At 39.3% G+C, this 26,214-nt stretch overlaps 4 protein-coding genes across 4 annotated transcripts; 3 read left to right on the plus strand and 1 right to left on the minus strand.

Moving 5' to 3' along the window:
• The first annotated feature begins 6,735 nt into the window (after positions 1 to 6,735).
• LOC133715807 (pentatricopeptide repeat-containing protein At3g56030, mitochondrial-like) lies at positions 6,736 to 8,021 on the plus strand. The gene has a single exon (XM_062142463.1). It carries the CDS (start codon positions 6,919 to 6,921, stop codon positions 7,921 to 7,923), a length of 1,005 nt encoding a protein of 334 aa, XP_061998447.1. The 5' UTR covers positions 6,736 to 6,918; the 3' UTR covers positions 7,924 to 8,021.
• Positions 8,022 to 16,823: 8,802 nt separating this feature from the next.
• LOC133715845 (uncharacterized) lies at positions 16,824 to 17,381 on the plus strand. The gene has a single exon (XM_062142509.1). The coding sequence runs from the start codon at positions 16,839 to 16,841 to the stop codon at positions 17,199 to 17,201; it is 363 nt and encodes a 120-aa protein (XP_061998493.1). The 5' UTR covers positions 16,824 to 16,838; the 3' UTR covers positions 17,202 to 17,381.
• Positions 17,382 to 19,055: 1,674 nt separating this feature from the next.
• LOC133717852 (trihelix transcription factor ENAP2) lies at positions 19,056 to 20,393 on the plus strand. The gene is made up of 2 exons (XM_062144598.1): positions 19,056 to 19,932; positions 20,134 to 20,393. Exons 1-2 carry the CDS (start codon positions 19,269 to 19,271, stop codon positions 20,145 to 20,147), a joined length of 678 nt encoding a protein of 225 aa, XP_062000582.1. The 5' UTR covers positions 19,056 to 19,268; the 3' UTR covers positions 20,148 to 20,393.
• Positions 20,394 to 20,547: 154 nt separating this feature from the next.
• On the minus strand, positions 20,548 to 21,575 carry LOC133717853 (LOB domain-containing protein 21-like). The gene has a single exon (XM_062144599.1). It carries the CDS (start codon positions 21,392 to 21,394, stop codon positions 20,849 to 20,851), a length of 546 nt encoding a protein of 181 aa, XP_062000583.1. The 5' UTR covers positions 21,395 to 21,575; the 3' UTR covers positions 20,548 to 20,848.
• Positions 21,576 to 26,214: the final 4,639 nt, after the last annotated feature.

A 26,214-nucleotide genomic window follows, 5' to 3' on the forward strand; every position in this document is an offset into this window, starting at 1 on the left:
TCATCTTTGGAAGAGCTTTCATGGCCACTGCCGGTGTCAAGATTAATGTGAAGAAAGGCACCATGAGCATGAAGGTACTTGGAGACAAAATCAAGTTCCAAATCTTTCCTCCCCTTCAAATTCTGGATGACATGAATGAATATTACTTTTTGGGTTACTATGGAGAGGCAAGAGTAAGGGGAGATGAAAAAAATAAGAAAGAAGTTTGGGCACCTCTTCCGGTCTTACCATGTTCACAAGGCTTTGAGTCACTCCTCACCCCCATCAAGAAGAAGAAACAAATTGGAGGATTGCCCAAGGGAGCACTTGTTGACATGGGAGCTTGCCTTGGAAGTTCAAAGAAGGTAAACAAGGGAGATGGTTGTCTCAAGAAGCCCCCTTGAGTGAATGAAGAATCAACGGACCGGCAAGATGTCCTTAAAGCAAAGCCCTACTTGGAGGTAGCCAAGCTCATAATGCAAGTGAAGGAGGAGGAAAACCCTTGGAACCATTCTTGAAGAAATGACACCATTAAAGTTTAGCTTGAAGAAATGACACCATTAAAGTTTAGCTTGGAAGGCAAGGGCTTAAAGCCTTGCATGTTGGTGATTGTTGGTGAATTGAATGAACTTCATGGTCTACAAGGGGGAGCATTCCTAAACCTTTTTCTTGCTTTATGTACTTCATTGTGTTTAAATTCCGGTCACTTCTTTGTTTTTGTGATAGTTTGCATGCTATTTCTTACCATTGCTTGACTCTTTCATTGCAAAGCTTTCAAGAAAACACTTTTTAACATTGAGGACAATGTTAAGTTCAAGTGTGGGGGGAAGGTCTAGTTTAAATTCAATAAATTCAAATTGTTAAAAAATAAAAAAATAATAAAAAAGTTGTTTTTTAGCTTTTAGTTGTTTCTAGTTTTTGTGTGTTTTGTTTGTGTTTAGTTCCTTCCAACTCCTATGATGAAACTTGAACTTGATTTGTAAAGGGCTAGAAAACATGTTTATGTCTTGTGAACTCAATTTTTCAAATAAAGGTTATGGGACTTATGTTTAACTTCATTGTTACCTTTGATTGTCAAGTTGATGCATTGGGATATGGTTGGCATGATGAGATTTGTGAGAACTATTTGCACCACAAATGTGAGTTTTAAGCCTAATGAAAGTGCATCCAATAGCTCTTAGCACTTTATTCTTCATGTGTGATCAATCTTTTGTGAATTGTATCTCTAGAACTTGCTTTATATCTCTCAAAACTTTTGTCAAGCATGAATACATCGCGGAAATGATTGAGGCAATAGGAATTCCACCATGGCCAAACAAGCTCTTGTCCTAAAAAGATGATTATCCTTAGGTTGCCAATTTGTGTCTTTTGTTAGCCTTTCATTTCTTTGCACCACAAATGTCTTACCTTCTAGCTCAAACACTAGCCTTACCCTTTCCAAGTTTTCTTAGTGAGCAATGTGAGATTGTATATGTCAAGATGCTTCAAGAAACAAAGTTTGGGGGTACTTGAAAAGAAATAAGTGTGGGGGAGTATTATGTTTATTGTGCAGTTGTAATTTGTCTTTACATTTCAAGAAAGTCAAAAAAAAAAAAAAATCCAAAAAGAAAGTTTCTCTAGTTCAATAAATAGTTTTTAGTTTAAAGTTTGAGGGAATGGTTAAGATAGTGAATCATATGAAGCATCTTAAGGTCTTAAGTTCGAAAAATCTCAATAAGGGAGTTGCTCGGAATTTGTGATTTCCTATCCACTTCATTTCTCTAACCCCTCGCCCTAAGTCTCATTACAACCTAATAAAAGTCATTTTTGATCCAAGATGGTTTGTGCACGACCCGTGGAGATGAGATTGAAAAGCAAGCATATGGCGGCATTTGCATGAGATTGTTTGAGTGATAGTGTAGCTAACCTTTAAACACTTGTGTGAAAATTAGAGTGAAAATCTAGTGAGTTTATTGTTAGCACGGTTTTGTTGTGCAAGCTTGGTTTTGGTGCATCAAAGTGACAATCATGGCATGACATACATTTTACTCTAGCATTTGTCCCATAGCTTCATAAACTTTTGAGACATGACTTGATTTTCTTGCCTTGAGCAAATTGTGTTCTTTGAGGATAATGTTGGAAGGATTAGGTTGTGTTAGTTTTGTTGTGTTTCGGATTTGGGTTAATGCTTTTGCTTGAGGACAAGCAATATTCAAGTTTGAGGGTATTTGTTGAGTCACAAATTACTTATGCAATTGTGCCCTATAATTATGAAAATTGATTTGTCTTCCATGCTATTTTACCCTTTTTAATCCATTTCCTTTTATTTGTAGGAAACCTTGCATTGAGAATAAAATGACTGTATGAAGCTTGAAATGCGGAGATTTTAAGCTAGGGGAAGAAGACACGGAGATTGGAAGAAAATTGCAAATCGACTTTTCCGGCGAGCCGCCACTCATGGAGGGTCCTTTCTCCAGCAAAGGAGGACCATGGTTGTGAGAATCTCCCATCACTTGAAATTCAAATATCTCCCTACACCTTGTCCTTTTGTCACCTTGCCAATTTGGGACCATTTGGGAGACAATGGTGTAAGAGCATCTATTGCACACTTTGGGGACCAAAGAGGACACACATAGCTGATCAAAGAGAGGCCAAAGACTCATTATTCAGCATTCTGGACTCCATTCAATCATCCACCCTATCCAAGATCCATTTTCTCTCTAGAGAAGAAACCACCATTTCCACCACTAAAACCACTATTTCCACCACTACAACCTCCATTTCCTCCACCACTCAACACCACAACTCACCTTAGAGATTCCAAATTTCACTATTCTTACCAATATCAAGAGCTTGGAGATAGGAGAAGGAGGTGACTACCACCACATCATGTTCTTGGAGACCCATCTCCACCGCATCTTCCGGCATCATCAATAGTCACCCTTTAATCCATATCTCTTTATGTATTTGATGTTTAATAGAATGTTGAAGCTTGTGTATCTAGTTATGTGTGAGTAGTGAACTAGTTCAACCCTAGCCAAACTTGCTTGTATTGATGCTTTTGTTTATAAATTGATGCAAATTCATGTTGTCATTCTCACATGCTAAGTCAATAGTTGAATGCATTACTTAGACCTAATCAATTTGAGTTATGTGTTTGCCATGACATGAAGTTTTTTCCTAGAGATTGATTACCTTTACGCCAAAATGGAGCATGAAAGCACACCATGTGTGCATGTGAGGGTAGTGAGCTAAAATCACCTAGAGATAGGATTTGTTTGCTTGCTTGGTTACCTAAACTCTAAGTAGTTAACTCTAGACTTATCCGGTTAGAGTTAATAAAATGAAAGGGGTTTAAGCCTTAGTAGTCTTATCCGGATGCTAAGAGGGTAGTTGGACAATTAGTTTTGCATCATTCATATCCAATTGCTTTAATGCTTGCAAGGGAGGCAAAAGGTGAAACCCAATGCCCTAACTCCCATCCATTTGATAACAACTTGTTTAGTTTAGCTTAGTTTATATTACTTGCTTTCATTGTTTCAATTTGAATAGAAACCAATCTCAAAATCAAAATCAAATCTCTATACACCATCTTGCACATACTCACCATGAACTTTGATTCACTTGTGAGCTTTTGTTTGTGATTGTACATTTGCATATTCTTCAAGTTTTTCCTTAGGTTTTCCCTAGCTAGGAAAAGGATTTACCAATTCTCATGGGTTCGACATCCTTACTTAATCCCCTATTCTATAACTTGTACCTCTTACACTTGAGGGTGGCTTCAATGCTAACAGATACCTTAAAATTCATCAATTTGGCTGAAATTTTACAGAGATGATCTATACATTAGTACCTAAAAACTGAACGGTCGAGATGTGGATATGCGACCGAAAAGTGACTCTAAACTCTAAAAGCGCACTTTAATTTTAGAGCGAGGCCTCGCTCTGGATAAATATTAATATATATATATATATATATAGGGAGGATTAAGAGAGGACATCCTTAAACTCTTAAAGTGAGGATGTTTTTATTTTTAGCATGTATTTTAATAATAACACCATTCATTCTCTAGTAACCTACACACATACGAATCCTACAAAAAATCCAAATAAGAAAACGTTTAACCATTTGATTAGCATAATGTTCGTTTTAATTTTATCTAACGGACTACATTTGTTTACACACTTTTGAGTGACCAAATGATTATGGATTTGATTATTTTTTGTAGACACAATTCTTACATAGGAATCTAAAGGATGAACAGATTTTTTTTTTTTTTTTTGAATAAAGGGCTGGTGCAGCTGCCCTCAAGCCTTGATTAATGAAACTGTCGAATACATGGGGGGGACATTAAGCCTAAACCTCTGATTACAATAAGCATCTAGAGTATTTTCCGAAATAATATCAGAAATCTCTATAGGAGACTTGTATTCTAACAAGCACCAACTAGCAAAGAGTGCACAATGAGCTACTCCATTTGCTTTAACATAGCAGTGACATAGCGGAAAAATAACTCGATATGTAACCCGATTACAACATAGCATAAGTACCAGCTTTAGCATATCTTTCCTATTATGTTGCCGCCGAAAAAAAAATCCGACGACACTTTGTCTCACCCTGCCACTAGGCGGTAGGGACCATTTGACAAAGAAAACCGCCGGCTACCTAGAGCAGACAAGGCACATTGAGTGCATACCCAGGCACAAGACCCGACTAGTCCTACACAACAAGTGTAGAGATTTATTTCACGCCAAAGACGTGACATAATTAAACAGTTGCTGAAAATAAAGCTAACAACAAAAATAAAATAGGTAGCCCAGACCGGGCCCAAAAAAGGGGCCCAAGCCCAAGCAATAATCCAGGGGGAAGGAAACCCATAAACTGTCAATCGGGCCTGACCCAACTCCACCATAGCCACCGTCGGATCCTGCACAGCGCCGCCCCGCCGCCTTCGCCAGAACGCTGTCAAAGATATGTCATCTCCGACGCGCCTAGAAGAACTGCCATCCCAGATCGGAACCCAGCCCCGAAGAAGCGCCATCTTCGTCGCACCATGGAGAATCCGAATGGGAGCACTCCAACCCGGATCGGGATCAGATGACCCAACCCAGATCGGGTCGCTCCGAGCCCCCTGCCACGCCACGCCAAACACCTCACCGCTTGGCCGCCGCCGAATCTGTGCTCTAAACCACCGATTAGGCCATCGAAGAGAGTACGAGTACGAGTACGAGTACGAGTACCAACCAAAAGTCACAGACTTCCCCTCCTTCACCTCTCTGACATCCACCGTAATCACCCGGATCGGAACTTGATCAAGGGACCCGGCCTCACGCCTGACCCACATGGAGTCGACAATGGCCCGTCCGACGACGGCATAAGGGCACGCCGTCGGACATGGGGGGAAACCTATGTTTAATCACTCAGGCGCGTGCAAGCGCGTTCTCTCGCCGGACAGGGGGGAAACCTATGTTTTTAAGGATGAACAGTTAAAATCATTGAATTAGGTCATATACTAATGTAAAATAGTAAAAATCCTCAAATACTTAAAGTAAGGATGTCCTCTCTCTTGATCCTCCATATATATATCTATATATATATATATGTTCAATAAAATACTTCAACAAAGTATAAATATAAATGAGTGAGATGATTTTTTTTGAAATTATGGGGACAAATTTACTTGATTAAATTATGAAAAATGTAGAATGAACTCAATAAATTACCTCAACGAAGATCAAACGATATTTCTTTCTAAAATTGGAAGGATAATTTCTAGATTTGCTCTTGAAATATATGTGGTGATCTTCAACGCCGGTTTAGAAAGGCAGACTGATTGAAAGCTAAGTTACAGAAATGCACAATTCACGGCCATGAAATTCTTGTCGTTGAATTGTGACTTGGCCAGTTGGGTCACCATCTTCATAAATAAGTCGGCATAGACGGCTGGTTTTCTGTCTTTGCAATTTGCATGCAATCAAACTAATAGTCACAGAAAAAGTCATGGGCTCTCTTTGGAAGGATGGTCACATCTCTGAAGACAGTCGGTGCTCGGTTCAAATGTTGGAGGACTTTAGTTTTGATCCACAAAATTATTGAAAATCTTCATCATTCTACATATAATGTTGAAAATCATCGATCAATCTCCATAGATGTATATGAGATGCACCATACTTCATAACCTACAAGCATTACTAGTTTACTACTTGGTCCATGAAAGCCCTAGTCTTCTTTTCTCGCCGTGGTGATCCTATTTTTGTCCCTATCGATTATAATGCAATTTGGGTTTAAATGTTTCCAATTACTAATGTGTAGAAGCTAAAATTTGGAGGAAAAGATGAAGTTAACCTGCTTCTACGCTAGAAGTATTTTAGCATCAAGCTAAAACATATATTCTAAAACCTGTTTAAGTGGAATACCTATCCGCATAAAACACAAATTCGGACCAAAATTTCTAATGAAGAAAAAAAGTAGGTCGACTAAGAAAAATATATATTTTTTTCTTATTAATAACAAAAATTTGAAAATGATGAGGAAACATTACTAACAGGTATCAACAATCAATCGGCTCGTTAAGAGTTTTTGACAAGTAATTACTGAAGTAAGTGTTACATCATTATTTCTAAAAGATAATGGAATAAAGCCAAAGAAAAATTTCAACCACTTGTATAATGAAAACCGAAGAAAAGCTCATTTATCACATGTTCTAAGAATATACGAGCGAGCAACTATAGTATTGATGAAATCCAAAATTTATTCTAATCCTTACTCCTATATGATGAAATCCAAAAGAAAAAAAAGAATCTAAAAACTAAAAACAAGATTGCCCAATGGACTTAAATCAAACAAAGCCCATTGTCCAAATAGCAGCCAATTTCCGGGTTTGGGTCTTTTACCTTCTTCAAATCAGCAGCTTAAACCCTTAAACCCCTCAAAGCCACCATTTCTGTTAAACCCTGAATCATGTTCCTCCTTCGTAAAATCATCCCCCACAAACCCCAAAATTCCAAATCAATCCTCACCGTCGCCGCCCGTTTCTGCACAACCCAAATCCCTACCGTCAATTCTTTTCCCGATGAGCCCACCGCCGCCTACTACGACCTCCTGGTCAACGCCGCCGGCGAATCCAGAGACTTCGCCAACCTCCAGTACCTCCTCAACAAGCGCGTGAAGGACCACTGCTTCAACACCTCCAACACCTTCAAGTTCATCACCAACACCGAGGCTTCCCTCTCCGTACTCCCAAATCTCTCTCGGACCCTCGCGTGTCTCGACAAAGGGTTCACGCGCAAGAGCGCGTACGACTCGCTCATCTCCCGCCTCTGCAAGCTGGAGCTAGTCGAGGAGGCGCTGCGCGTGGTGGACCTGATGGCGCGTGAGGATTTCGGCCTGAACGCGTGTACCTTCCACCCGATTCTCAACGTGCTTACAAAGAAGGGGAAGATGGAAGAGGCGTGGCGCGTGGTGGAGCTGATGCGGAAATCTGGGGCTCCGCCGGATCTGACGTGTTATAATTATCTTCTCATGGCGTATTGCTTCTCCGGAGATTTGGATCCGGCGGCCGGAGTTTTGTGTACTATGGAGGAGGAGGGGATGAAGGCGGACACGCGTACGTACGACGCGCTGGTGCTTGGCGCGTGCAAGGTGGGGCAGGTGGAGGGGGCTATGGTGCTGCTGAGGAGGATGGTGGACGATGGAGTTCCGGTGCTGTTGTCGACCCACGTGTACGTTATTGATTCGCTGCTAAGTCGGGGTTCTTACGCGGAAGCGGTGAAGTTTGTGAGGGGTTTTAGCGGGAAGGACACTTGGTTGGACAAAGAGAGTTTTGGGAGTCTGGCTAAGAGGCTCATTAAGCTCGAGAGGCTTGGTGATGCGAAGGAGGTCTTGGATGAAATGCGTGGAAGGGGTTTAGTTATTGGAGATAAATTGAAGGATTATTATGAATCAAAGATTACAAATAAGAAATAAGAGTTCATAGGTTTATTAGTGTAAACTACTGTTCATCTATTGTACTATGATCTCACTTCCCTGCTTTAATTCCATTTCCTTGCCATCAATTGCCTTCATATTCCTCCTTTGATCTCTGAATCCTTAGCATTGTTGTTAATTCATCTTCCCACTATTTCAAGGCATTTCCACCTCTTGTACCTTCTGGCTTTAATTTTTTCTGCCTTTTGATTGCTTTTCAATATTCCCCACAACTCCACAAGAGCCAATATTTTTCTGAGAAATTTTTCAGTGCTACGGTCAAACTGCATGGCGTTAGACGACAACAAGAAGGTGTTTTTTGTTTATGTTCTTCTTCATGAAGTCTGGAGCAAGAGCTTTGAACCAAGAAACAAATATTCAATTAAAGATTTGCTGCAATTCGGGGCTTTCCTACTGCTATCAAAGATCTTTTGTATAAATTAATTGATTCAATTTGTGACTTTCCTAGTTTCAATTTTATTAGTATGAAATAATTATAATTCTGATTTATGATGGTTCTGCATGAAGAGATGCATGCATGCTTCTTCAGGTTGAAACCTTCGGTGCGGCAAAACAGTTAAAGCCTAAATCTCATACAAGAATGACTATCACGCTATGATTTTCAGGCACAATAATACATCAAAATAATCAAATATAAATACACCGGGCGTGATGATTTGAACATCGACCCTAAATACAAATAAAATTATTCTTTTTAAAACAAGTATACTACTAAGTTCCGAACTCACAATGTCAATACAGACTTGTTCTCTAAAGTCCTATATTACATTACACAAATTTACAAATTAAGTTGCATTAACAAAATAATAAGTAAATGATCCTTCAGAGCTGACTACAAACGGAAGTCTAAATAAAGGTCAAAACAACAAAATTAACTTCCGAACACATACAGCTGCGACTGCAAAACTCCAACGTCAGCCACGATTACCCTAATTTGCAGGATCAACCCCTACACCATTGAATAGTGCACCGGGTTGCAATAACAAATCTGGTAAGCTCTTGACAGCTCGTATGAGTAAACTCGAACCACAATAGTAGACCGGAATAATAAAGTCAAACAATTCAAAATAATATAGTAAACCCTGCATATGATTTAGTGTAGGTGATTACATGAAGATCAAACAATATAAAGAAATAGTAATCCTTGCAAATAATTTAGTTTAGGTGATCACATGAAGATAAAACAAAATAAATAAATAGTAATCCCTCCAGATTTTTTTTTTTTTTTGAGTAAAAGAGGTCATCCAATTATGTAATTCAGCAAGCAGTACAAAAACGATCCATCCCTATGGGGTCGACAGAAAGAACCGTTCCGTAGAAACTACTACAAAGCCACTCCTAACTAAAAGAGCAAACAAACTAGTAATCTCCTAGCACACCCACATTTTAGGATTAAGCCCAAAACAAAGAAAAGCAGAGCCCCGAACAAGATTAAAAAACCCCAATGGGGACAACGAAGTCTCTCTTTTCTTTGCGATCTCTCCTGCTCAATGCAAGAAAAAAATAGGTCCATCATTCAGAAAAGAATGAAGGCCCAACACTAAATTAAAATTTAAAGACAAAACAACTGCCCAGGCCCAAAACAAAACCCTAACAGCCCAATACAAGGCCCAACCAAAACACCTAGAGTAAACCCTAGCAGAGAATGCAGTCAAGCTGCCGTAGCCATACACCACTTGCCGGAGTACGTCGCCTGCGCTACCACCACCATTGATAGCATCCTTCTGCAGGCCGCCACCCATACCAGCAAGCAGCTTGAACAGGAATGGACCCAATTCTAGCGGAGGATAACAAGTCCCACCACCATACTCAAAACTTAATTCCAGCCTGACATCCACCTCTGCCGGCAAAGAAAAATCAAGAACACCACCGGTCCCTTTGTCCTCTATAAGAATCGACCAATCCCAGCCATACCAGAAAACACCACCATCAAACGAAAAACCCAGAAATCCCTGCAGATACTTAGTTTAGGAGATTACGAATAAAAGCAAGCAATTCAATACTAGAAATCAATACACGTTTATCTATTTATAACACTAATCACCACCACATCAATCTCAATATTAATTACTCAACAACAATCCACTTCATTTACACAAAACCATCCACGTCCTTTACACAAAATCATCACCAAACTGATTATCACATAATATTGGTTCCTCATCTCCAACAACCTCAAAACAATAGCGAAACTAATTCCAAAATAATATGCTCACATTTCAAAACCATCATCAAAAACATACACACTTCAATCAAAGCTCAAGCCGACAAAACTATCTGTTATTTCCAATTGCATATATATATATATATATATATCGGAGCGGTTCCAAAGAGGACGTCCGCACTGTTGTTAAAGTGCGGACGTCGACGCTGCAGCTCGGCTCGGGGGGCGACAGAGCGGCGGAGCTTGCCGGACTGACACCAGGGGTCGGACGGACGAGTCTGCAGTCGGTGGAGTCGCCGACGACGTGGTTGCAGCCTTGCCCAGAAACCTGCAGTTGCAGGTGAGCTCGATGCCCAGAAACCTGCAACTCCGACCTCGAACGCTGCCCAGAACCGTCCGCCAAGCCTCCGGCCTCCGTCTGCCAAGCCCCGAGCCGCCGTTGCTGCCTGTAACACCGCCGCTGCGTCGTCGTCCGCACTTTAGCAAAGTGCGGACGTCCGCTTCAGAACCCGCCTGATATATATATATATATATATATATATATATATATATATATATATATATATATATATATATATATAAGTTTGCTCAGGTGCGGATATCCGCACCGAAGAAAAAGGTGCGGATTTCCAATTTTGACCCACTTTCCGATCACATTTTTACATCTTAGCCGTTCAGTTTTTAGATCCTAATGTATAGATCAGCTCTGCAAAATTTTAGCCAATTTGATGATCGTTAAGGCATCCAAAATTGCAATTTACACGAACGGACCGAATCTGTCGAACCGGAACCGTTCGTATTTATAATGATAAATTGCATTTTTGGATGCCTTAACGATCACCAAATTGGTTGAAATTTTGTAGAGGTGATATATACATTATGACCTAAAAACTGAACGGCTAAGATGTGAAAATGTGATCGGAAAGTGGGTCAAAACCGGAAATCCGCACCTAAGCAAAAAGTGCGGACGTCCGCACCGGAGAAGAGCTGTATATATATATATATATATATAGATATAGACACACACACACACACACGTAGTCATCCACTAAGGGATGCCACTAATACCAACTATAGTTTTACAAATTATACTACTCGAAAATTATTTTATATCAAAACATTGTTTTAGCTTACCCATGAACTGTTGTCAATGAAGTTCATATATTTTAGGGTTATTATCACAAATGGTACCTGAACTTATCTTCTATTTTATCGATGGTACCTGAACTTCAATTTTGATCACAACCAGTACCCGAACTTTTCGATTTCATTTTAAATGGTACCTAAGGCCACATTCGATAACTATTCCGGCCAAAAAAGCCAAATCTAAAAAAAAAAAAAAAAAAAAAAAAAACAAGTTCAAGGCAAGTCTATTACCAAAAAATCATCACTATATATGATTGCAACCCTTGAAATCATTAAAAATCATCACTATGATTGCCTCCCATGCCGTTTTTAGTCGGAATAGTGACCGGAGGTGGCTCTAGGTACCATTTAAAATGAAATAAAAAAGTTCGGGTACTGGTTGTGATCAAAATTGAAGTTCAGGTACCATCGATAAGATTGAGGTATAGTTCAGGTACCATTTGTGAAAATAATTTGTTTCGATAAATTTGATTTTTCATGCTAACCATTATATCTACTAAATTAAAATATAACTAATTTATCAACCGAAACACTGTGAGATTTACTCACCTCAAAATCCCGCTGTGTCTTCTCTCACAGCTAAGATAACGTACAGCACACTCTCTGTCAATCACCTAAGTAAAATCAAGCCTCAACTTAGTACTTAACCAAAAACAAAAACGGTTACAGTTCGAACCGAGCACTTGAACCAAAAACCGAAGATTCCATCAATCGAGACAAAACTTCCTCCGAGACCTCCCAAGGTCTCCGGAACACTTCTAGGATCAATTTATCAAAATTATACGACGATCCAACAGTCGGATCCTCACGAATCGCAAACCGAGAAAACTGAAACTACGAAAACCTAGCATGCTTCAAATGATCACAACATGACTCCATAATATATCAACATGCTCGTATCGACGAGTAGGAGGCAACTACGAAAACAGAACCCTAAAAACTTGCCATACCCGTTGCCATACGCCGTTGGCAGTGGCTGCGCGTGGCCGCCGGTAACCCCCGAATTGGGTTATGATACCTATTCTGAAATCTTCCCAACAACATCTACAACAACTTTTACAACTACACTGAAGTCCAGAAACTGAGGGATTCGTCGAAATTTTCCTCGAAAGGAAAGGGGCTGATTGAAACCCTAAAATCCCAATTTGCTCGATTCTCCTTCCTCGCTGCAAATTTGATCAAGAGGCTTGAGTAGAAATGTTCTGCATTTCATGGGCTAGAAAACCACTCAAGAAATGGCGCCAGTGGTGCCCAGAAATGAAAGAAATCGAGGAACTCCAAAATCGCGCCGCCATCACTGTTTCTACCTTGCTGAGATTTGTCTCGGCGGAGAAACGCCGTGTATCACCGCCACAGAACAAAAGAGAATGAAGAGGCGAATCGATTGGAATATGGAGGAGAATAGATGGAAAAACGGAAACTGGCGATTTTCGGCGCTGGAAGAGAGAGAAAGTAAGGGGTTTCCGAAAATTGAAGCCTTGGTTTTTTTGATATTTTTTTCGAATTTTTTCTATTTATCCCAAAATGGAAACTTTTTCCATTGGCCATAAATTCTTCATACGAACTCCGATTTTTGCGTTCCATGTGTCCATGAATTTGTATTGACGCGTTCTACAACTCTTGTGAAGGAAGTTTTTAGAAAAACTCAACGAATAAAAAGTCAATCTTTGACTCCTCGAAAATAAAACGTTTCGGTAATTATTCGTCCGAAAATCTTCCACTTCACCAACAACTTGAGAAATAATACAACCGAACACTTTATTAATTCTATAAAATTCTAAGATATTAATAATGAATTTTCGGAGTATTACAATGACATTACCCAAAAAGTCTAAGGTGTGAACGGTAATGGCCAACCACCACCCACTAGATCTAAAATGGTTCTAATTTGAGTAATTTCCACTTTCATTGATCTTCATCAATTCTTTATTTATTTTGGTAAAAGAAAAGAATTGAATCCCATCTGAGCTTATGAGTGAGGAAATGAAAGGGTTCAACTTTGAAAGAAAAAAATTGAATCATGCGGAAAAGAGGTTAAATTTCGATTCAACTTTATCTAACCCTACTTTGTTTTTTTTTTTTTTAAATGGGGCTGGTGCGGCTGCTTTCAAGCCTTGATTAATGAAATTGCATAATACAAGTGAGGGACGTAGAACGTGAACCCCAAATTACAATAAGCATAAAGAGAACATTCTGAAATAATACCAGGACCCTCCACAAAATCTATATATTCTAACAAGCACCAATTAGCAAAGAGTGCACGAATGACTATTCTATTTGCTTTGACATAGCGGTGACGTACCAGAAAGATAGCTCTAACACAAAAAAGCATCATTACAAATAGCACAGCTTTCCTACTATGTTGCTGCATAGAAATAAATTCAGTGACACTCAATTTCATCCTGCCACTAGGAGGTTGCGTCCATTTGATAAAGCAAATAGCTCGTCGCCTCGCTAGGTCAGACAAGGCACACAGAGTGTGCATACAGGGACCAAGCCCACGTCGCCCTGTCAAATTGTGATAGGGACTTATTGCCGGCATAAAACCACATAGTACTAAACTTAAAAAACAATAAAACATAAAAAGAAGGAAAGTTTGGAACCAGAGCCCAAGCCCAGGCCCTGGCCCAAATAACACCAAGCTCAGGCCAGAATTTCAGACTGCTGATGCCGCATCTCCTCCAGCCCGCATGCGGATACTTAGCCGTTCCACCACCCATCGTAAACTTGCTGCCACGAATAGAGGCTGGTCGACCCTCCGCCCCTCCATCATCCCCAGCACGTCGGCAAGACAAATCACACCTCCCCCACGCGGGTTCGAACGCCCCAAACCAGATCGGAGCACTCTAATTCGATCTGAGCCCATCAACACCCAACCTCGCCGCCTTCCCCTCGTCACCAGCCAGCAATCTCATCTTTTCGCAATCCGATCTTAGGAAGATTGACACCATTTTCAGTCGCCTACCACCAAACCAGGGCTGCCCTTCCCCGACAGGAACTCCAAGCGATCTGAACAGCACAGCAACAACCACACAACCTTCAATCCTACTGGGCACACTTCGAAAAAACCTATCCCTGGACACGAGGTCCATTTCGGCTCGTCCGACGACGCTGCCACGAGGGTGGGTCGTCGGACAAGGCATGAATCACGACGAGACGCTATTTTTCTCTCCTTGCGCAAGAGCCTTTTTTTTTTAATAATGGATGTTTTATTATACCTTTTTATCTAACCCTACTATTCTAACGCTAAAAGTGACTGAGGTGTTTTTTTTGGTTTGTAACTGAGGTTAAACGATGTGAATTTTATTTTGGACAATACTTCGTTAATCATAGCTAGTTAGCAAAGGCTGAACTTATTCAATAAAAGGACATTTGTCCACTCCTTTTAGTATTTTCTTTTATTTAATTTCTGTTTGTAACAATCTAGCTGCGTTATGTTAAAATGTAAAAAGTTGCAACCCACTTTAAAATAAAATAAATAAAAAGCCGCAACAATTATTTTCTTTATTTCAGTTACTGTTGTTCGGATCCAAATCCCACGAACATGGAACAAGAAGTAGCGGAATCATTGATTGAGGTGGTGGGCTCGGAAGAGTCGAACCCGAATAGCTCAGATGGGTTGCATCATTCTTCAAGACTCGGCGGAGTATCGGAGCACTCGCTGAAATTTGCCTTCTCCAATGGAGTAGCGTGACTCAGTCTGATTATGATTCCTAGCTCTTGTCGTATCTCTTGCCATGTTAGGTATGGTGCTCCATTGAAGAACAAATGAGTCCACTTTCAATCTATAATTCGATTTATGTGTTGTGATGGTTCAATTTTGTTTTGAAATTCGACTTCATGTTTAATCTTGGGGTTTTGGTTGTTATACTTAATAGTAATTTGCAGTAATCTGCATAGCTTTTCGAGTGTGTGGATGTTCAGTTTTACCGAGCAATTGAGTATGCATGTTCTCGTTCAAAATGTTCAATGCAAATATGTTGTTTCACTATTATATAGAGTTCTTATGGAATTGCTTGTTTTTACTTCTTCGTTTTGGTTAAGGGTTGTTTGCTTATAATGGGATAGTAGCCACCATGGTTCTTCTTCTGCTACTCTCTCAAGGAAACTCCAACAAGGGGGTGCTATACCAGATTTGAGACCCATTTTGTGTTTGGGCTCTCCAACAACCCAATTTAGGGGGAGTCAGTCTTGGAATTATAAGACTTGAACTCAAACCAAGTCTTATATATGAGACTTTTTCATAACCAGGACTGAGCTACAGTCCTTGGGGCCACACACGTGGGTTGGGTCAGCCCAACTCCAACGAAACACACTGGAAGAGAAGGTCACGATCACGCGTTGGGCTGGAGAGATCAAGAAACATTCACGCGCCTTAGGTGCGTTGGAGAGAGAAAACAAATGCCTAAACTTCTGCTTTGGTGGGCCCGCCTGAAGATTTCTGTCCCTTGCAGATCGTTGTGGGGTTTGCAACGGTAATGAGAAGGGACGGCTGTGATTCGTCCTTTTTGAATATGGACGGTTCTAAGATGTAGTTTTTTTTTTTTTTTTTTTAACTGCAACAGATATATTTTGAATCTCACGGCTCAGATTTGAGGGAAAAAATGATCAACGACTCATATTAAATCGAGGCTTATTAATTTCAGTTTTATCCAAAAAAATTAAAAAATTACCAGAAAATTGATGAACAAAATCTTTACCTTATTATGATAAAAATAGAAATGTAAATTTTTGGCTTGTTTAATTAAATTAACATATTTTTAATATAATATTCATAAACATTATACTCATATTATATTTTAATAAAAAATAGTGAAAATAGCACTCCCATATAACACCTCATTGTTAGAGATGAGAATTGAGTCATATATAAATAGTGAAACAATAAGTGCTAAAATGAGAATAGAACCCCAAAATGCAACTTGATTGTTGGAGTTGCCCTAGTACATTGTTGAACTACCAATGTGATTGCCCAAAAACATAGGTGATAGGTAAAAGTAGCCTAGTAAAGTTATGGCGGTTGGTTTTGTGGTTTGAAATGAATGAGTGAGACTAGCCTTTCAGGAGAAGGCTGGTTATAGATGAAGGAGGAAGATGTCGGCATTCCAAAGGAGAAGCCAGATGGTATTGGAGATGTATCCTAGATGACAACGCATTTGTTTGCAGCTTTCTGGATAAGAGGAGGCGAGGTGAGGGAAGATTTGGATAACGTGGAAGATCTTTGATTGAACTCTCTCCGTTAGGTGTTACAACAGCTTTCACACAAAAAATTCTAAAAGGACAGATGTCCTCTTATTATTGGAGAAAGTGCGAAGTATCGTTCTTTTATCTTCAAGGTGTTAACATGTGTTGAATTATCATTGGTTTCGAAAAACCACGTGGCGTGGTGTAGTTGTGTGGTTTCTTTTTCTCAAAATCATAGCGTACGTTTCAGTTTTATTTAAATGCTGAAACAGCAACACAATATTCTTTAAAAAAAAAAAAAAAAAAGTACAGCAACTCAATGAAATCCAAACACGTGCCCCCTCTATGATGAGAAACGACACGTGTCTAACATGCCTGGCATTACACAACACACTATAAAATGAAGCTGTGCAAGCTCCAGAAAAAATCATCCGATCGTATGACATACAATAGCAGCCTAGTTCAATCATATCTCTGCGGCAAAGGCAGGAAACCAAGAAGCCAGGCAGCCAGGAAGCCAAGAAGCAGGCAAAGCAAAATGACTCGTGGTTTTGGATGCGTGCAGTGCGGAACGCGCAGCAACCCCTGCCGGTGCAAGGTGGTGGGCCCTACCTTGGGGCTCCTGGCCTTCGCCGCGGCGGCGATCGTGGAATGGCCTGTGGGGGCTGTTGTCTACTTGTTCCGCCACACGAAGGGTCGCCGAATCATGGGTCATCCGTCCACTGTTGTTTACCCCAGAGTTTCTAATTCCATTCCCATATGAGTCCATCATCATCTGGTGCTGCTTAATTTCTTTTCATGCACTTGTAATAGTATCCAATCCATGGAAGCAACTCTTACCCCAAAGTACGGCTGCTCCTTTTGTCTGTTTTCCACTTCTGTTTGCTCTTAATTATTCGGTTTGTTATTGTAATGACTAATGAAATGGGTTTTTATTAATTAATTTGCACTTATGAACAATTCTCAGGTTCATTCCTTTCCTTGCTCATTCACCTCTCTTTCAACCAACTAATTAAGTCTTGACACATGTGTTTTGATTTAAAAAATAATAATATAAACTCTAACTTTAACTATATTGTTGTTAATCATAGCATTTAAACTATATTTTTTTAGATAATAATACAGGTGTCAGCATTTAAATGGCTGTTAAAAGATAGTGAATGAGCATGTTTAATCGGGAGGGGAACTTAAGAATTATCCGATCTTTATAGTTATTTTGACGCGTTCATCTTTATATCTCTCTCTTGGCGAAAGCACGAGAGATTATTCAAAGCACCGCCGTGCACTTGCACCAACATAAATGAATGGTTAGATTGCATTAAATACACTTTTTGTTTATTAAAAATAAAGTTGATAATAAATATCAAGGGTTGAGATTATTTTATAAGGGTTGGGTCACTTGTACCGTCGGTGCATAGAATAATTTCCACAAAAGCACAAGCAACCAGATAAGTACATTTATCCTTAATTTCTCAGACTAAGACCTCATGGAATAGGAATTACTTTGGCTTTAATTTCTTAGAGAATACATTCATCTCTTAGAGAATACAATTTGGCTTTAATTTCTCATGGAATAGGAATTTATTTCCATTTGCCATTACTTTTAAATGCGTACGTGGAGAGGACATCAATTCCCATGAGTACGTGTTCCATTTCAGTATCTACTAAATGTTGAAAATGGAATTAGAAAAATGCTAATTAATCCAGGGAGATAAAAAGCGAAGAGTGAAAATGGTGGTGGATCGAGATGATGGCTGGATACTGGCTCATTTGGATGTGGATTAGCTGGTAATTTGTGATTGGCTTGCTCATGTGTTCAATTCTTCAATGGGAATATTGACAACGTTGCTTCCTCATCAAACAAAGCCCCTAGTTGTATTACATATTTACATGTTCCCATGGTGATATCAATGACTTCTGTCCATTAAGGGAGAGCTTTTCTGATCAATTTTGAAGCTCCAGTGCGGTGATATGGAGGATGGTGGGTAGCGAAAAGGGGGGAATTTATTTGATTTGTGAGCTTTTAACATAAGACCCCCTCAAAATGAACTATTGCAATCTATACCTGAGATTTCATACTAGAGAACGATAAACCCCCAACTAGATCAATGCGCAAACCTATTTCAAAGAGATTATAGTATTTTATAGATTGAATTTATAGGAGATATGAATGATGGTTTCTCTCTTCTTCATTTTCTTTATAGATTTGTGATTGGCATCTTCTAATCCTTAATTAGTAAAATCAACTATTTCTCCTTTGTAATAGACAGGATCAAAAATAGAGCTAACACCCAATTGTTTATCATTATGAATTTATGTTTGAAGCACCGTTATGATATCTTGAAACTTTCATGTTTCATTTTTATTGAAAACTTGTCTCTAAATTTTTATTTTACATACATTATATAAGTGTTTTACGATTGGAAATCACGAGTTACTGAAATTATTTCTTGAATTTCTCTACATTAAGATCAAGTGACCAATGAGAACTCGGTCGGGGATGAAGATTTTTACCCTCTTAAACAGTAAAAAAGTGAAAAAGATTAGGCAAATTTTGAGAATGAAATGAAACAACCATGGACACAAGGTGGGACATGTGTATTGGAAGCCAAGCAGTTCCACATGGTTAAACTAGAACAGTTAGTAGTCTGTCCAAACCCCAATAGGAAACCTGACGTCACCGCCGGTCGAATCCACGGCCAGATTTCCATTCCCTTTCCGAGCCCGATCCTTTTCCCCATCTCTCACCCACTCCCCTACATCACCTCTCTGTTGGTCCAACTCTCTCTCTCCCTCTCTCTCTCTCTCTCTCTCAACCCGAACCCGACCCATGGAGCGCCCGACCCGGCCCTACGCCCCGGGCGGCCGCGAGGACTGCTGGAGCGACGACGCCACGTCAGTGCTGATAACGGCGTGGGGCGACCGTTACCTCCGCCTCAACCGCGGCAACCTCCGCCAGAAGGACTGGAAGGAGGTGGCGGACGCCGTCAACTCCCGCCGCGACGGCGCCGTTTTCAAGACCGACGGGCAGTGCAAGAACCGAATCGACACGCTGAAGAAGAAGTACAAGCTCGAAAAGTCCAAGCCCTTCCCCTCCACGTGGATCTTCTACGACAGCCTCGACTCCCTGATCGGAGTCCCCTCCTCAAACGCCGCCGTTTTGACCAGACCCCCGAAGCCACTCACACTCGCCCTTACCCTCAAGTCCGCCGCCGACCCCAGGGAGAGCGACGGCGAGGATGACGTGGAGGGGGGAGGAGTAGGGTTGGCGGGTGGGGCGGCGTGTAGGGAACTGGCGAGGGCGATTTTGAAGTTCGGGGAGATTTATGAGAGGATGGAGAGTTCCAAGCAGGAGCAGATGGTTGAACTGGAGAAGCAGAGGATGGCTTTCACTAAGGAGCTTGAGGTGCAGAGGTTGAATATGTTTATGGATGCTCAATTGGAGCTGGAGAAGATGAAGAAGAAGCGCCCCAAATACTCAAAGCATTCTTCCGGTACTGATTCGGGTTTTCGTTTTTTCGTGCATTTTCGCTCGGCGAAATTGTTGGTCGATTCCTGTAATGCAAGTAACAGTTTTTGCGGTCTAAAATTTGAATGTTTTTCCGCGAGTCAAATCTATTTTACCGTCTTGTCTTTACTGAGATTGGTTTCTGTTTAGGTTGTGATATGAGACTTGTTTTGTGTGTTTTACACAGGAAAGAAGTTGTGAGCTGAGAATGCAGGAGGGCCTCTCGAAAATCGATTTGCTGATCCGCCTCTTTTAAGTTATATGTACTCCATGATTTTATCATCCATATATAGTTGCAGCTCGAAACCTTTGGAAGCAGATAGGCCTATGTTGTGTGTACATGAGTAGTTGCTTTGCTACAGAGTTCTTCTACTCTGTCATTCTCTAGTGTAATTGTTCAGTATCATCAGCTTCCATATTACATGTGTTCTCTGTGTTAAGCTCCCATTTTGTTGGTTTTTTCCATCGATGGCAATGCTGAGTCTCGCTATGAAATGCGTGTATTGCGATATTTGTGTAGTTCCAGCCTTAAAAGCGATATACCCGGCCTGGTGAAATTTTGAGCTAATACTATAGTGAAAAATCGAAGAGGCAAGACTGCAACTAACATATTAGCTACTACCAAGGAAAACAGATCAGATCAGTATGTTCTCACAAAACTGTGAACTCCGGATCTCCTGGGTTCCAAAAACATGTTTGGGAGTATCTGGAAGGCAATAAGTATACACAACAAAATCACAATTCATGTTTAAAGAAAGTGCTTTGCTGGGTTTGCAGAACTGTTCTATTCTATTTTCTCTTGGTAGCCACAGAATTACTCCATCAATTCACTCATTATGATCACAAAGTAAGGCCACAACATATCAATTTCACAAGAGGGAGAGAATATAGAGAGATCAGAATTATAGTATATATGGGGGATAGCTAAAACCACTGTTTGTTCCATGTTGGCTCATAAATTCAGTTGAGCTCTGACTGAAGGCATTGTTAAATCCACTAAAAGCAGGAAGACCAGCGAAGTTAGCCTCAGTAAGGTGATCCTCTAACATTGTATAAGAAGACGCAAAAGAAGAAGAAGAAACTGATGAAGAACTTGGATGGCCATAACAAGCGAGACGAGCTCTAGCAATAGCGAGATCATGTTGAAGCTCCACCATCTTTCCCTGCAGCATAGCTATGGCGCCAATGCAACCATAAACAGGGTCTCTGAGCCGAGCCTCGGCCTCATACGCGAGTGAACTTACGGTGTCCTCCCTCTGCTCCTCAGGCACTTCACTAAGGATCTTGCTTACATTGCTTGCCCCAAACACTTTGTGAACTTTGGCAAACTTCGAGGGCTCGTCAGAGCGAAAATGCGGTGCAAATATGCAGGTCGGGACGCATCTCCTCTTCAACAACTTGCAAGCTGCACAGGATGAGCTTGAACGAGGCTCATGAGTTCCTTTCATGGCTTCATTACTTGCACATTTCTATCATGATCGAGTAGGTCTCCTTTACATCATAATCACTTATATAGACCTTCGGTTACATTTGAAGGGATGAAACTATTAATTATTCTAATTCGAATCATTTTTCCCACTCTCCCTCATAACGTGAAGTAGCCCTAAAGAGAGATTCGAATATGTAAATGAAGGGTTAATTATGGTTTACTATCCTATGATTTTTTTACCTTGATCCTACTCAAAATAGGCTTAAATATGTCTATTCATTTGTGAAATCATGTTGATTTTACATCTTGGAAATAAAAAACAATAGAAATAATTGATGATGGGGCACCATATATCATGCGCCATTGATAGTTATAATGGGACATGATGGTTCATCAAGAAAGATTAGGTATTTCATTTGACTGGACAGAGGATTTTTCATTAGAAAAGTAAATCACTTAATCAAGAAAGTTTGATTTGTCCACAAGAAGGAAACATGGAAGGTGCAAAAGAAAATTTAGGAATCTCAACCTCTATGGTCCCAACTGATCACTATAATGGTAATCTTGTTTGTGGTTAATTCCTGATTATTATGTTCTATATGAAAAGGATTACACTAGCTCAATTTTTTTTTTTTTTAAACAATTACAATTGATGAGGTCTAATTTATTATTATGAGACGTTTAGATATGAAAATCTTCACGGTCAAGTTGGTTATCTCTGCTATTGATCATCTCCATCCTCTTTATAGTATTGTGGCAAGTTGTCAAAGAATTTTTGAGTAGGGATTGAAATGTGTCCCTTACCCATGTTTACAGAGAGTGTAATTCAGTGGCTGATTTGTTAGCAAATATTGGGCATGGTTATGAGCCTGGCTGTAGATTCTTTAGCTCCCCTTCTGCTGATGTCGTGCCTCTTTTGGAAGCTGATCTATTGGGCTTGTCTAAGCCAAGATTAATTGTGATTTAGGTTTTTGTCTTTTGTCTTCGGGCATCCTTGTAATCAAATAAAAAATTGGCTTGTGATAACAAAATATCCGATTTTAACATCGCAATATAGAAATTTACTTCCTTAAAAATATGAGTGAACTAAATATCTTCAAGAAGAAATATGAGTGAACTAAATATCTTCAAGAAGATGTTTGATGCAAAGAATGTCAAATACAGTTTCGTGTTCCATTGTTTAGATTAATTAATTAAAGCTCTCTATTCACTACTAATTGTCGTCTGATGCTCTCTTACCATTTTGCTCGTGACATTAATCTCACAGTACCAAGGTTTGGTCATAGTCTTTAAAAAGGAGAGGACAATTATGTTTTTTTTTTTTGGATTAGAGAGGACAATTATGTTGCTGCTACGTGTATTGGTGGTCCGATTTCTATGGGTCCGTTGCCTCTTTTCTATTTGGAATGAGACTCAACTGTCGATCCACTACTCCAAAAGAAACAATGGTCGGCCAATGGTAATAAGAACGAGAATACAAAATGCAAATTACATTTCTCTATCGAAAAGACACTGATCCTAATCTCGCTTGGTACACTAGAGTAATTAGTGGTATAGTCGATATTGGCGTCTTGAGTTTTATGCTTATATCAGACCAAAAAAAAAAAAAAAAGAGTTTTATACTTATAGATCATATTTTTTATGATGGAATTCTAAGTCATTTTATGTTAACATTTTCGCCCAAAAAAATAAATTTCATTTTTTTTTTTTTACAAAAATTTGGAGAGAAGAAGGCTTTTCTACACCTCCACGCTAGGATATACCTACAACTTTGAATGTAAATGACTGATATGAGACACCTATATGTCTCCACAGGCCCATGTATTTCTGTAAAAGATTTACACATTACACGATCGAATGCAAGAACGCTGACAGCGGAGATCGAACTTGAATTGAGACTAAACCACAGACACACGCGTACCAACCGAACCAACCCATGTTGGTAAATGAAATGATGTGCCATGATTTTTATTTTTTGAAAAAAAAATGAAGAATAATATGTCACTTCAAACATTTTATGGCATTGTGGAAATTAGGACAAAGAAGACAATAGTGCGCTCCTCCTCCAGGTGCCCACTTGCTCAATGCTCGTCGTTTTCCCAGAACACACAAAGCGAAGCACACCTTGAAATTGCTCGACACGCGTTACCTATCATTCACCCAACGTAGCCATTTGACCGCCACGCTCGCGAAAAGAGCGTGGGACAAAAGGTGCATAGAGGAAGGAATATGGGCCGGCCCAAGAAGGAATGATTAGGGGTGTTGGTCTGTGGGTTAGAAAGTGGTGTCAAGAATTGTAGCTTGACTTCGGCCTATGGCATGTTGGTCTTTACTCCACTTAATTTCGATTAATCTTTTCATGTTTTTGAGATTTGACCTGTAGGACCTTTTACACGTGATCATACCGACGGAAAGAGAGGCAGAATCTGTTTGGATATCGAGTTTTCGGACACAAGTTGCTTTTGAATCCGTCGAAACACGCTTTTATACGATCGTTTAGTCATTCAATCGTATCAAACAAACAATATTTGAATCAAGTTGAATATCTCATTCTACAAGCGAGCCGTTATGAAGTTAAACTCAAATTTAGATCGACCAAGAGACCTTACTTTGAGCAATATGATACTCTCCATGTATTTATAAAGTTAAACTCAAACTAAACTTAACTATGATTCTAGTTCAAACATAACTCGAGCCGAGTTTTTTTTAGACAAATCAAATTCGAACATTGTAATGATCTACATTCTCACACACTCCCTCACGTAATGGCTGGATTAAAGCTATAAATGTACATTAACGATTAAAACTAAGTAACACATAGTACTTGACTACTTGTAGTCATTGAGCTTAAAATATGATATAAATACTTATTTGAAAATCTAGGCCTCCAACAAAAAACTAATTAACAATTAGTAGGCGGAGAGACTTGGTCCTCTATAAGTGTTTATCTGGATTAAAAGTATGACAACACTAAACATGCTCACACGAATTAATGTATATGAACGATGATGTTGAGAAGTATGATTTATGGAGCTTTCATTCTTTTGTCGTTAGCAAGATACGCACTGGATTTGTTTGGTCTCCATACATAGAACTATATAATTGTGGAGAAGTCGACCTATTGTTAATAGATCCAAACACAAATGTTCAATTCGATCGGTAGGTACCCAACAGCCAAGTCAAACAGCCTTCCACCTCTTGTTTAATCCTAAAGTGAAAGTGAATTTACCTCAACATCCCCTTCATCCTCTTTAGGGTTTAGATATACGTTGAAACATTACATCCCTTCTAGTTTGGGAAGCAATGACAATGCCCTTTTATGTACCAAAAAAAAAATGACAATGCCCTTTTATCAGACCAAATAAAGAAAAACAAAACCAAACAAAACAATGTTCTTCAGAAAAATAGACATTTTCACAAAGTCACTATCGATCATCTTCGTCCTATTGTCTTAGTTTTAGTGATCTATAAGGTTTTCAAGGATATATTAGATTTGGTTCATCTGAAGTTTGGAAGTGAAAGTTACAGAGAATGGTTGAGGTAGATTTTAAAATGTCTAATCCTGCTAAATGTAATAGGGCATCATGTATCTGACATTCTGACCATTGCTTGCTACTTAGAGGTAGACTAATATAACTAAGGAAATGGTGAAGGGGCAAAACATGAAGAAAAAGAAGACAAAAAGAGATGATGATATATGAATCTGCAAATACATTCACTTTTGGGCGATTGAGAAATCTTATAACATAATCTGTGTAAGATAACCTTTGACTCGTGAAGTTCTACGGATTTTTTCTGTAATTGTCTACTCGTCTCCAAAAATTTGGATGAGTAAACCCATAAGCAAGTCCATCACACAAGTAATTAAGAAAGGATACTATAATTCTTTTTTCTTCTAATTATGTTGGAACACCCAATAAGTTCAACAATGAGATTTAAACTCAAGAATTTCCTATGTGATGGATCTTGGGTAATGGACTAATGTAGACAAATAGTTAAAAATAATCACTCTTACTGACGGTGAAACCTAGAGTTACAATAAACAAAAAAAATAATGCATTACAAAGAAGAAGAATCGGTATTTTTATACTAAATAATACATTGAAACGGTAATACTAAAAGGCTCCGAGAACTAAAAAATATGTTTGAAGAATGAAGATAGAGTGATCTATCTCCTGTATAATGTCTCACTCATTCATTCGTCTACCATTTTTCATTCACCACTTGACCAAATGTCTCCTCTTTTTTTTTTGGGTCTTTTTCAATGGTAGGTTTCAAATTTTAATTATGATTAGTATATATGGGACTCTTGTCTTTATTAGATGTATTTGACATGTTAATATAGTACATAAATTATGAATTTATAAACAAAAATAATATACATTATAAGCTATAGAATGAAAATGGTTTCATGAACAATTATAAAATGGTGACTATTGTAGCTGCCAAAAGTCCATATATATTCATGGTCTTTTTTTTTTTTTTGAATAAACCCAAATAGGGTGACTGTCATTCATCGAAAGCCAGAAAGGGCCATTACATATCCTCCCTCTACCAACATGGGGTAGATAAAGAGTTTGTGGTAGTAGCACAGTGATACATAGATTAGGTCCAATCATTTGACGGTTCCATGCTCAGAAAGGGGAGCCTATAGACTATTGACTACTACATAGTAAATAGACAGAGTAAACGAGACTCGATGACGCTACTAAAAACCTAGAAGCATAGCTTCCTAAAACAAAGGAAATTATTAGAAAGTAAAAACTAACTATTAGAAAAGCTCAACAAAACAGACCCCAGGAAAGTCACCATCCCAGCCCAATAAGCATGGTCTGACCC

This window comes from Rosa rugosa, chromosome 6 (genome assembly GCF_958449725.1).
Source record: "Rosa rugosa chromosome 6, drRosRugo1.1, whole genome shotgun sequence".
Classification (NCBI taxonomy): domain Eukaryota; kingdom Viridiplantae; phylum Streptophyta; class Magnoliopsida; order Rosales; family Rosaceae; genus Rosa; species Rosa rugosa.